General features: G+C 48.4%; 5 protein-coding genes across 5 annotated transcripts; 1 reads left to right on the top strand and 4 right to left on the bottom strand.

Moving 5' to 3' along the window:
- Positions 1-522: 522 nt before the first annotated feature.
- On the bottom strand, positions 523-1,678 carry N7517_007870 (uncharacterized protein; the record flags this gene model as incomplete). Its single annotated transcript, XM_056725600.1, has 3 exons — positions 523-677; positions 731-830; positions 1,076-1,678. The coding sequence occupies 3 exons, from the start codon at positions 1,676-1,678 to the stop codon at positions 523-525; spliced, it is 858 nt and encodes a 285-aa protein (XP_056581850.1).
- Positions 1,679-3,071: 1,393 nt separating this feature from the next.
- Positions 3,072-4,175, top strand: N7517_007869 (uncharacterized protein; the record flags this gene model as incomplete). The annotated part of the gene is made up of 2 exons (XM_056725599.1): positions 3,072-3,138; positions 3,208-4,175. The coding sequence occupies 2 exons, from the start codon at positions 3,072-3,074 to the stop codon at positions 4,173-4,175; spliced, it is 1,035 nt and encodes a 344-aa protein (XP_056581849.1).
- A 297-nt stretch (positions 4,176-4,472) lies between these two features.
- Positions 4,473-6,062, bottom strand: akr1 (putative aldehyde reductase (AKR1); the record flags this gene model as incomplete). Its single annotated transcript, XM_056725598.1, has 11 exons — positions 4,473-4,716; positions 4,775-4,890; positions 4,950-5,078; positions 5,134-5,198; positions 5,253-5,382; positions 5,433-5,505; positions 5,561-5,580; positions 5,645-5,729; positions 5,801-5,814; positions 5,875-5,962; positions 6,016-6,062. The coding sequence occupies 11 exons, from the start codon at positions 6,060-6,062 to the stop codon at positions 4,473-4,475; spliced, it is 1,011 nt and encodes a 336-aa protein (XP_056581848.1).
- A 623-nt stretch (positions 6,063-6,685) lies between these two features.
- On the bottom strand, positions 6,686-8,835 carry N7517_007867 (S53 family peptidase; the record flags this gene model as incomplete). Its single annotated transcript, XM_056725597.1, has 5 exons — positions 6,686-7,802; positions 7,864-7,984; positions 8,039-8,256; positions 8,310-8,573; positions 8,630-8,835. The coding sequence occupies 5 exons, from the start codon at positions 8,833-8,835 to the stop codon at positions 6,686-6,688; spliced, it is 1,926 nt and encodes a 641-aa protein (XP_056581847.1).
- Positions 8,836-10,404: 1,569 nt separating this feature from the next.
- On the bottom strand, positions 10,405-12,518 carry fos-1 (sensor histidine kinase/response regulator Fos-1/TcsA; the record flags this gene model as incomplete). The annotated part of the gene is made up of 2 exons (XM_056725596.1): positions 10,405-12,313; positions 12,367-12,518. The coding sequence occupies 2 exons, from the start codon at positions 12,516-12,518 to the stop codon at positions 10,405-10,407; spliced, it is 2,061 nt and encodes a 686-aa protein (XP_056581846.1).
- Between the last annotated feature and the right edge of the window lie 224 nt (positions 12,519-12,742).

Raw genomic sequence — 12,742 nt, 5'->3', positions numbered from 1 at the left:
TCATCACTTTAACGCAGTTCAATTGTAAGATTCTTACGTACACCTATACGAGATAGTCTCGGGATAAGCTCGTTGTTATTTAGTGCCTTGGCAGACCTGCATATTGTAGAGCACGCGGTCGGTCTATCGAAGCCATTCGTGGCAATTCTAGCTTTTAACCATTTCCAAGTATTTCTTGAATTTATGTATTTTTACGCACCTCGCCTGCGCCGGGCAGAGTCAATGAGGTATCTTCGATCATAAGAGGTCACTTGTGGGAAGTTAGAAGGACCATTGCAGGTTTCAGATTCTGAGTTGTTCTACAAGGGATGAGATTGGATTGCACATGGACAAAATCTCTCTTTATATTATCTTTTACATCCGTCATTTTGATGGTAATGAAGCCATTCAGCAGACAGAAATATCTAGGCTTATGCTGAAGAACCGGTGAGAGGCACCACTCCGGGGAATCTTACTTCTAATCATATTCTTCTCAACTCTGAGTATTTGCTTTCTTGGGCTGATATATATCTACTCTATATTTCAGGGGTCCCAAGAGTCAAATGCAGCCAACTCAGTCCATTGATGCTCCAGCTCCCGCATCATCCATGAAGTGCGCCACCCCAGCACCTTTTCTACTCGAGTCAGAAATTGCAACGAGCCTTGCTGCTCGACTACATTCCGAAGACAGTAGCCAACTGTGGACATGTCAGCGGGAAAATGGGTCAAGGGATATGCAGTGTACACGAACAACGATGTAATAAATGTGATGCCATGAAATAGGCATTCTCGACGCTTTCGTTAGACAGCGACAGGCCGATAACCACGACCAGATGGTCGGCAATGGTTTTCTAAGATTTGAATCAGCCTGCAAATCTGGTTGCTCGGAGCTCTGGCTTTACTACCTCCTTCACGCGCCTTGAACGGGCCCTTTCATAATCACTCATATCGTGCGATTTAGATTCAGACAAAGTGAGAAAAATACACGCCGAGTGATAATATTGCATTCCGACCACTTTTGACCCGGTCAGTAATTTCAAGTTGCGTCATTATTGGGTCCAAATAGCATACCTGCAGGCGGGGATATCATCCATACCTCAGGAAAAGGCTGACCAGCAGCCACACTCGAAGCTTGGTACCGAATAGGTTGCCAAGTTGTGGGCTTGGTTTGATACCACTCTTTCACGCTGTCCGATATTTGGCGCCAGTTATCTTGTCCCACAATATAACCGGGTGCATCGCAGCACAGTTGTAAGATACGGGCGCAATAATAGATGATCCTATTAGCGCAAGCAGCGTCGTCGTCATGATGAAACATTGAAGATCGCTCATAATTCTGCATGTCGAGTTGCAAGGGCTGATACTGCACCACCGATGCATATATAGCTTGTCGCAAAAACTGCCAGCTCACTGCCTCTGCCACCCCGCCAGAGGACGCAGAGCTGGTGACAATATTCACCAAACGATTGGACCCAAGCAGATGAAATTTTTGGTCGGTCTTGTTCTCCAGTTCCTCATATATACGAAGAATCACAACCGTAATGAGCATGTTCTCGTCGCAATTTGTTTCGGCTTGGTCTAATGCCGCAATCAATAATTGCAAACATTGCCCGTGATAAGCCGAGGCCTCCCAGTCACTATCGTTGGCCAAGATCGCATCATGCCGTGCAGACAGAGCCAGGATAGCTTGCAGGACCATGTTATTCTCTAATGCCCGTCTTGGGACTTCGGTGCTGAAATGTGAATGGATGTCACAAACATCGGCCTATAATGATTAGATATGTAATCCTAACAAAACAGTCGGCTTTGGCTCACCCAGGGTGCTAAGTTCTGAATAAAGTAGCGCATTAATGATGCCTCTCTTAGTGTCAGTGTAGTTCCATTGTCTGACATCAGGCTGAGTGGACTGTTTGTAGAATCCTGGCGTGATCGATTCCTATAAAGTGGGCTGCGAGTTTGATCGTGATATATATCTTCCGAGTGAAGACCTTGAGTCCATCCACTGCGATCATGTGATACCTGCTCTGGTACTAGAGTGTTGTGTTGTTCTAAAGCACTATCTTCGTCTCCGGCCGATCCATCATTCGCCTCAAGGACAAATGCCACTGGACTAGATCAGTATATCACTAAGATCGTAGGTCCTAGATACCTACCGGGCTGTGACACGTCCACCCAAACTTGCTTCTTATCCCAAACTAACTCGAATCGGGCAGGGGCACCATTTATCTTTTGGCAAACGTGGTGGACAGGCTTGAACTGGAAGCGGGGATCGAGGTGACACGCCCGGCCAAGTCGCAAACATGGAGTGCAAGTTGATGCACCGGTGGGAATCACACATCGTATATGGCGATGACGACACCTTCCACAGCCCTTGCCTACTCTCATAGGGATATTGACTTCAAAGACTACTGAGATTCATATCAAAAACATGTTTAAGGTTCCCCGCGTATGCTGAGTCATTAAAGTTTTCCATATCCATGGCTTGCCACTCACGGTACCAAGGACCTCAGGCATAAAATAGATTACGTATTTATCCATGACGGCTTTTGATATTATACGGAATATTCCAAAGGTAACATATCTACTTCGTATATGTAAATTCTTTCAATTCCTCCGTTTGAGTGTTGGGGATTTTGAACCAGACCGGCCTGCCAAGGACCGCCAATTCTGTTGCCTACCCCATTCAATAGGTCTCCGCACGGGGATTGGAGTGCACAAAAATAGCAACACGGTTTTGGTGCTGAGAGTGATGATCAATCCATGATTAGTCGTAGCTTTCATTTTGAAGAACCTACTAAATCTTTACAGTGCGGAGAATGCTTCGAGACTGGACTCACGTAACTTATCCCCCAGGCAGAGCGATCTCGGGTATTGTTGAACAAAACATCCAAAGTTGACCAATCAACACTATAAACAGCTACGATCGGCAGATCAATTGACATACAATCGCCTTAGGCTGGAAATCTTTCGACTCCGCCTCACTCCATATCATTTACCTTAAAGCTGCGAATGCCCGGTGCCTTGCGCGAACAATATTCGGGGCTGGTCGTGTGAAATAAGCAATTGGAGCTCTACAAACCTCACCCGTACGGATGATTGTAATCTACCTTTTGATAATTGCCAGTGCATGGCAAAGAGCGGTCGCTGATTCAGACGCCTGTAAGTCATGTATTGCTTTTTTTTTTTTTTTTTTTTTGCCGGGCCAGCGGTGTAACTCATTCCATATAGGTTCAAGCAGTGTAATCATCTCGAACCAAAGCGATGCGAACAAGCTGATCAGCTGTGACACCTTTGACGGAAGTATTACGATCTCCTCTTCTGCGAGTGGAGTGATCACCATCAGTAATGTCGAGGAAATCAAAGGCGCATTCATTGCTGAGGGTGCCTCAGAACTCACAAAGATTATTACCCCTGATTTGGACAGCGTGCAGGGAGGTGTCACCCTGAGTAACCTCAACTCACTCACAACGATATCCATGGGCGCGCTATCACAAGTTTCGAGTTTAATCATCACGGGGAATTCGAACCTGAAAACACTGGGGTTCCAAGAATTGGAAGAAGTTGAAGGACAGTTGGTATTGACGGGATTATTCGACAGGTATGATCATTGCTACAGCCATCAACATGCCATCTTCCACAAAACTGATCAATATGCTAGCGTGTCTCTACCTTCTCTAAATCAAGTGAAAGGTCAGACAATAATCACAGGCAGCAGTTCGATGTCATGCAGTACATTGAACAGCTTAAACTCCAACGACGTCTTCAAAAACGGCTATTCTTGCTTGAGTGGCTCGTCTGGCCTGAGTCCAGGGGCCAAGGGTGGGATTGCAGTGGGTGTAATCGTGGCTGTTCTTCTAATTGTGCTGGTCCTATGGTTTGTGCTTCGGCGGAGGCGCCAGAGAAAGAGAGCTGGAGGGACCCAATCGACTATTCCACCTTCATCGACCCCATCAACTGTCGTGGCACATGACGAAAAGGCCCCCATTTCTCAAGGCAGCATCTCACCTCAAGAAGACCCATCACCTCCAGCAGACCCGCAGACTCTCTTACCCCGAAAGCCAGTGGGATCAGCGATATGCTTAGATAGTCGCTCAATCTACGAGGCGCCGAATGGATCCGCTCCAGATCAGGAATGTCACGAGTTGGATGCAGGACCAATTTTAAGCTCTCATCAGCGACCAATCAATGCAGGCTAAAGCCACAGTCATGACCGATTTACGAGCAGAGATGAGCTTGCCAGCGAATGGAACAGCCGTGAGATAGCATAAGCGTCATGGTAGAGAGCTTTTTGCAATCATATATATACCCGTTGACCCTTTTATTGAACGCAACATGTTGTAATACTGGTTTTTCCCCTCGTTCGCGAATTTCAAAAAGGCAACTGTCTAGAGATTTTGGTCTACAATAGTGTAAATTTGTGGGGTTGGTCTTTGAAGTCCTCACATTTGAGCCATATAACTAGCGGGCGCCTGAGGCTATCGCTATCAGCGCAATTAAACACTCAGAATGACCTTGTGATCAGCGGGCTTCTCCTCAGGCTCGCCGAAGATGTTGATGTTCCAACGAGGCTTGTTGGCAGTGTAAGGAATATTGTAGCGCTTCCGGTCCTGGCCCAGCACGCTGACCTTCTCAACCTCCTCGGGGGTGAGCTCTACCTCCTTGAAGTTGTCACGAATGCGCGAAGGCGTGACCGACTTGGGGATGACACTGTGTCCGCCGACCTGAGACCAGGCGAGACTTGAAGACTGTTAGCTTTCCCGAAGCAGTACTACAGAAAGAGCGTGTATAATCTTACATGACGTGTGCGGGGGTGACTTCCTGGCCAGTGCGCTTTGAGACAGACTCGGCAACTTCCTTGACCTCGGGGCGAGTGATGAGCAGGGGAATTCCGAGCATGTTGTTGCCAAATGCCTAGAGGTTTAGTTAGTACTAGTCTTTTCCGCCATCAACCCAAGAAGATAGATACGTACAGAGTAAGCAGTGACGTGGATTCCCTTCTGTTGGCAGTACTCAATCAAGTCATTGCTCTGCAGCACGGGGTGGCGCTCAATCTGGTTGGCTGCAGGGACGACGCCTGTGCCTTTAATGAGAGCCTCGAGCTGCGGGGGGTATTAGCTGATGTTTGGCAAATTTTGGGACAGGGGCGATACGGACATGCTCAATCTTGTGGTTGGAAACACCAACGGAGCGAGCCTTGCTCTTGGGGAGCTGGGTCATGGCTAAGAAGAGTTAGCTGTGTCCGATTTTCCAATCCGCACAAGTGAATAACATACCCTTCCAGGTGTCCACAATCGATACGCCGTCATCAATGACCACATCACCACCCTCGATGGTGCTGTTGGCAACGAGGGGGAAGTATGAATCGCCCTTCTCGAAGGCAACGGGCCAGTGAACAAGGTAAAGCTGTGTCTGTCAGCAATAGCTCACAGAATCACTGAATGTAATAATCATACATCAAGATAATCCAACTCAAGCTCAGCAAGGCAAGCATCCAAAGCGGCCTCGACAACCTCCGGGCGGTGCTGGCTACATGCAGAGTCAATAATCTTGTACTGTATCAATTTAGTTCAACATAGCATACTTGTTCCATAGCTTAGAAGTCTGCAGAATAATATGTCAGTTGCTGAAATCGTGTAACATCCCGAATCGGTATGGATTAACTTACAATAAAGATATCCTCGCGCTTCAGACCAGGAACATCGTTATAAGCGCGCTTAATACCATCGGCGACCTCACGCTGGTTCTGGTAGCTATAAACAGGTGATAAGTATGTCGCAATTTCAAGGGGGGCTCTCATGATCGAGGAATTAGTGCTGCATACATAGTTGCCAAATCCTAGACGGGGTAGGAGTTAGCCAATAGTTTGAAAAAGGAGATGGGTGTATATGCACATACCAGGTGGCGGTAACCAGCCTTCAATGCCTCATAGACAGCCTCGCCGACCTGGCCAGGAGCAGACTGCCAAGTACCAAAGCCCAGCTGGCTAAACGTGGGGGTCAGTAATGAAGTCACTATTTTTTTGCAGAATATACGCACGGGATCTGGTGGCCGGAGTTGAGAGTGACTTTCTTTCCGAGAGACATGATTTCTTTTTAATTGAAGAATGAATTTGAAAAGAAAGAGAAGAAAGAAAGGTGAACAAATCTTTAAATGTCAGTGATCTGGCGGGGCTATTCTGGACTGTTCATCCCACCCCTTTCGGAGTAGACTCCACCGAGGGGTTGAACAACATATTATATGTCGAATATAGATGTAATAAGAGAGTGATTCATATTTATTGACATTTGGAATTGATAGGTTACTGATGTATCTACTTTTCGTCCAATATAATAGGGTACTATGTATATATACTTGCACCTTATATAGGGGAATATATAAAGAGACTATATAAAGAGACTATCCCATCTGCGGGGTAGTCATGATGTCATTTTAGGTATAAAATCGTGATCTTAGTTTACAGAAAGTATTTCTTTGGTATCTTTAGCATATTGGTTGTCAGTTTGCTGTTTGGCGATGCTCTCCAGGGACCGGCTTTGTCGGTGCGATCGCTCCGGACTGGTACCCGAGAATGCTACAATAGTATCGTGCAGTTTTGTGTCATTTTCATGTCTCTTTTGGTTTCCGACAGAACTTCCATCGAATCGCGTCGAATTCCCTAGGCTGTTTCTAAAGTATCCACAGAGCGAGATTGCCCTATTAAACTAGTCTACTGGCCCATGAAAACCCTCAGAAGTTCTGGATAGTTAGGAGTACCCAATCCGGTCACTGGATCCCACCCCTTGGCCGCAGAGAACCCGTCGGTCCTGCAACCCGCATTTGTGCCCTTGGTCACGTCAAAAAATGCCTCCGGGTGAGCGTACAATACAGGGTTAACAAAACCAACAGCGGACTTGCCAGCGGCCAGTCGCTCCTCGTTGATGCGGGTGAGGATTGCAGCAAACACAGGTGCAGAGGCCGATGTCCCACCAATCGACACGGCCATCCCCCTATTATAAATGATGACATTGTCACCAATAGCAGCCACATCTGGATAGGCACGCCCGATCCGGTTGTAGATACCGTTATTCTCACCGAAGCTGCTGTTTTCCACGCTCTCATAGTATGGGTATGAGGGCTTGGCCAAGTCAAAGTAATCGGCAACAGCCTGGGCCTGATAATCAGGCGCCTTATAGATGTTGCTGAACCCGCCCCCTGACGCGAACCTAGTCACGGCCTGCTCCTTGTGATCCTCCGGTGAAGAACCGGTGGGGATTTCAGTACCTCCCACTGCAGTAAGATATGGACAGGAGGCAGGGAAATCTGGAGTAAAGATTCTGCCATCTGGGCCAAGGCAGTTGCTGGGGGTGGGGTCACCTCCACGTCCAGCCACGCCAGAATCACCCGAAGCGACCACTACTGAGACTCCCATTGTACCTAGCTTCATGAACTCGGCACATTGTCGCCGCTGATAGGAAATGGGTAGGTCTGCCTCAGCGGAGCCATAGGAAATCGAGATGACCTTGGGTGGGTCGTACACGCCACATTGCAGGGAGCCCTTGTAGCCTCCATCATTCGGATCGGGGTATGGAGGGTCCAACGGCGAAATGGTACTGCAGTACGAACCGTCAATGGCATCCAGGAACGTATTGAGGAATCCTTGGAACCTACAATGATGCTCGTAATACATATCATCGCTTTGGAAAAGGATGGAGTTTTGTGGCCAGATAATCGGGTAGGAGATTTGAAAGTCCAGATCTGATTCAGCCCCAGCATTGAAGGTGTTTGCAGGGGCCTGACCACCATCGATTGACTTCAGACTTGGGTGTGTGCCATTGGGAATTTTCCTACAGAAACATCAGTTCAAAATCCAATCAACTCACTGAAAGATGATCAAAGACGACATACGAGTACAATCTCGAGAAGAATAAATTTAGATCTTCCTGAGCATAGACATCCCCAATGCCCTCAAAGATTCCTAGTTCATTTTCTTCTGTGGCAGAGTGACCCTCGCTGATACGATACATCTCTGTAGGCTTGTCAGCATATACAGTGTGTGGGGATTTGCACTCGGATCACTTACGTTGAATACATTGGGGTGTGATAGCCTGGGCGCAAAAGGACGAAGCCTCACTCGACAGTGTCTCAATTGGTAGGGGGATCGGCTCAATGATAGGGGGAATCCCATCAGCGAAGCGTTTCTGCTTCTCATTCGATCTCCGGACACCAGTCACCTCGCGCAGAGAGATTCCCGGGGTTATATAGTCGACATGCTCACGCACAGAGCTCGGGAGATGATATCTATCGTCAGGAGATTAGCGAGACTGTAGTTGCAACCCAAATAACAGCCTTACTCGCCACAGGCCACGTGCGATCGACCCGTTTCAACATGTGAGTAGACATAGTACTTTGTGTGCAGTAAGCTCTCGAGCTCCTTGGCATCGGCGTCAAACCGGATCCATTGCTTGTTCGCTGACTGCGTGATGCGGTCTTTTGAAATACCAGCCGACTCCAGCCAAGCACGCACACCATTCACACTCTTTTCAGTGGGGGCGAACAGGTCGTGCACTTCATCGATGGACAGGTGCTGTCCGTAGCGGCTCGAGGAGGGGTTAGACCTAAACAGACCCATCTCAGTTCAAGACAGTGGGAGATCCATTACGCAAGTTCATACAAGTCCATAAGTAGCTCATGACCATAGTCTAGGTTAGACTGGGTCAACCCGATTCGCACAGGTAGTGACACATTTCCGTTAAGCTTATTGCCTTCAACCCAAGATTTTGGGATGAAATCACGACGCTCATGTAATTGATAGTTATGAGGCGCTGGTACTGCCATCGCGCTGGCCGCCAGGGCACAAAGCAGAATGAAAGATTTCATGATGACAGTCTTCGCAGGAGTTTGCCAATTCAGCTTTCCACCTTCGAACTTGCGGATCAAGTCAAAAAGACCCACGGCGGACAAAGCATACTTTATACCATCTCCGTCTTCCAGTGTATGCCCAGATGGGGCCTTCAGGGTCGACTTGAGTTCGGAGGACTGAGATCACCCAAGAGGAAAGGCAGCCAGTCGATCAAAGATGCTAAGCATTATTAGTTCCGTCTTGGCCTATAAGTATCTCGCGGAGGATTGAACATCCGCGTTAAGTTCTTGGGAGTCATTAATCCACAAGATCAGACCAAATCGACACCCCTCGGAAGGTTAAGGCTAGAGACAGTCGAGACAGGTCGCACGGGGGGCCATGTGAACATCATTCACACGGAAAGTATCTCTTCCCTGACGGGGTTGCGTTCTTCGGCGACTTTCGAAAATGCCGTCGCTACATTCCATCAAGTCGACGAGAGTCAAGACATTTTGGAAGATGTACCTTTGTCTTCAATCGCAGAACACGTTCCATTGCTTTCAAACCTCCGAGCGAACTGGATATTAGCAATTACAGTCCGAATTAACAAAGACCTGCGTCGGAAGCACAGTCATGACCTCATGCGAAGATAAAAGATCATCAGCGTGCTACGTCGGGAGAAACCTACCCCTGAGGGATTGACTGGTAACGAGGTCATAAAATGCAACCAGCATGATTAAACGCAGAAGGCTTGGGCCACTGGACATCGAGGGCTATATGTTGGAAGTGTGGAGTGAGGGAAGCTATACATTCTGAACTTTTGTGAAAAACAGGAATAGAGGAATTGAATTGAATATCAAGCCCAAGCTTAACGACGAACTGTTAATGTTGTAGCATCATATTTCCCTGAAATTCAGACAGTGGAATTATTGGGGATACTTGCCCAGGTGGTAAAATGTTTATATCAAGTTACGGTGATTAAAAGGATTGGCTGCTATTCCAACCCCATGGACACTACGAATGACCATTCTTGTAGCGAGACCGCAGCCGTCATCTATCCACTATGCGGCTGCCTAAACTCCGCATAGAGGGATGATCTCATGAGTGGTATTAAAGAGTTGATACAGAAGACCACCCAAGGCTGCATGGTTGCAACGTCGGTGGCAGAATAACAATCGCATGTGCCCTTCTCCAGGCATAAGTCATGCGAGCAAAAGATCTAGCTCATGGGACATTTCATGTGCAGGGAACTTCCATATGTCGGCGAGCGGCATTGCCATCGATAGTCGAGTGCAGATGACTAGCGGAGAACTGCAGATCTCAACGTGAAAGAAGTGTTAGAACTCAAAGCATCGTAAGGATATGGTTTCAAGCCCTGTTTGCTGGACTGTTGTCCGAAAGGTTCAGGTGAAAATGGCAGCTTTTGGTGCATCGCTGAGGGGATGTGGCTGGAAGTTCTCAGCCTGACGGTTCGACCGCAAATTCTGTCGTCCATGGCGCCGACACGGGTCTGTTTCAACTGCCGTGCCTTGATCGCATCAAAGGATGGCAGACTGGAGATGTGATAATCGCGGGGACACAATCCCCGGCTTGAGATAAGCAACCACTCAGGATCCGCACCATTTCCATAATAAATCCACCAGCTGCTGCCGGTGCAAGGGCTTAGCGATGTAATCGTCCATCCCCTTGGCCAGATACATCTCTGCGTCTCCCTTGAGAGCATTGCCTGTCAATGCAAGGATGGGCACATCGAGTTTCATCCGTCGAATGTGCTCTGTGGCGGTCAATCCGTCCATGACTGGCATGTTGATGTCCATCAGGATCACATTATAGGTCAATGGCTTCTGCTTGACCATGCGCACTGCTTCCGCTCCATCCCAGGCAGCATCGACGCGCTTGAAACCCAGGCTGCTGAGAAGTTTCAACATAATAAGTTGATTGACCTTGTTGTCTTCGACTAGGAGAATGTGTTTGTGTGGGGCGATCTTCTGGAGTGACGCAGAATTATCCAACGCCTCGGGCGTAGCCGGTGGCAACCTCGGCTTCACTGGAGACACTGGCGATGTAAGGCGAGCCATCTTAGCTGTCATCCAGAACACACTACCGGGTCCATCGGGGTTGGCATGGAATCCAACCGCTCCATCCATCAACTCAGCCAGGCTTTTGCATATCGACAGACCAAGGCCAGTACCTTGGTATCTTTTGGCGGCCGTGTCCGCAAATCGCGTGAAGGGGGTGAAGAGAATGCTCGCAGCATCTTCAGGTACGCCGATACCAGTGTCCACTACCTGCGTGGAAATCACATACATCTCAGGGTCCTTTTCATCGATGGCATAAGTGGCATGGACCCGAACATGACCACTCTCGGTGAACTTGACTGCGTTGGTGACCAGATTTTGCAAAACTTGGCGGAATCGTAGCGGGTCCCCTTTGAGGTTTGGAGGAAAGCCGTCGCTAACACCGCTCATGATTTGGACCCCAGGCTTGAGCGCCGACTGACAATTCCGAACTACCGCAGAGATCACGGTGGGGATGTTGACCACGTCTGGGTTCAAGGGGAAGGTTCCCGACGATAGCTTAGAATAATCCAGCACATCGTTAATGACCTGCAGCAAGATGGAGGTTGAGTCTTCAAGGATGCAGGCGAATTCTCGCTGGTCATCAGTCAACTCGGTCCTCAGTAGCATTGTCAAAGCCAAGAGCATTCCATTCATCGGGGTGCGCAATTCGTGGGACATGTTGGCCAAGAAGTCAGACTTCAGCTTGGCGGATTCTTCAAAGGCGTCAATCAAACGGGCCTCTGCCGCACGGCGTTCGGTCATGTCGCGGGTGACTTTCACGAATCCCACATGGCTGCCATTCTGATAGATGGCGGTAATCATGACATTGGCCCAGAACCGGGTGCCATCCTTGTGGTAACGCCATCCCTCGTCCTCCACTTTTCCTTCTTTTAGACAGACCTCCAGTTCACGGGCGGGCTTGTTCATTTCGCAGTCATCGCGACCGTAAAATACGGAGAAATGCTGGCCGATGATTTCGGATGACATGTATCCCTTTAAAATTGCGGCACCAGAATTCCAAGTCGCAATATAGCCACGCGTGTCCAGCATGAAGATGGCATAGTCCCGTACGGTGTCGACTAATATTTTGTAGGTTTCGTTGAGATAGGTTTGTTCACTGATGGAATTCGCCCTTTTCCGTTGACCTTTGGTCCGTTGGGCTTCCAGCAGGAGGTAGATCAGGGAGTCATCTTCGAATATGGGTGTCACGACGAGGGAAAAGAAAGCGTCGAGTTGTGCCACGTGAACACGCTTAATGACCTGCACTTCGCGAGTTGATATGGCAGTGCCGAGGGCACCGCTTAAGGAGGCGATATCGGGGGCGGGAAGAATGGAGGGTGGAAGATCGTAGACATTCGCTGCCAACAGTTGGTCTCGTGGGCGCTTGAAGACTTCCACATGACTATTGGACACTTCAACGATTCGTAGGGTTCCGTCTAATACGAGAGTGGGCTTACTGCGAAGGTTAATGATATATCCTTTCAAAGGGGTTTTCAAGAAAATTCTCACGGTGTCAATCGATGGATGCGACTGAAGGATCCAGTAGGCTGTTCAAGGATTTTGTTCTCAAGATTCGAGTCACTTTCGGCCGGAGGAGTGATCACCATGACATTGTTCATACGTTCAGTGATGCCCAAGTGGAGCATCTCATCCACGGGCATATTGCTGACAGCCTGGAGGAAAGTGAGGATGTCATTCAAAAGGATTTTAGAGGGATAAGGATAATGATTCTTTAACCCATTCACGGGATTTGATGGCTGAAGAGTCCGGGAAATTGAGTGGACGGGAGGAATGGCCGGGGAATCGAGACCAAAGTGGATAGGGAAAAAAAAAATGGAGAAACAAGGAAAAAGATGAGATGGATAAAATAAGGAAATTGACGACG

The sequence above is a fragment of the Penicillium concentricum genome, assembly GCF_028827145.1.
Source record: "Penicillium concentricum strain IBT 3081 chromosome Unknown utg000002l_segment0_segment0, whole genome shotgun sequence".
Lineage (NCBI taxonomy): Eukaryota > Fungi > Ascomycota > Eurotiomycetes > Eurotiales > Aspergillaceae > Penicillium > Penicillium concentricum.
This window is presented reverse-complemented; position numbering and strand designations above follow the sequence as displayed.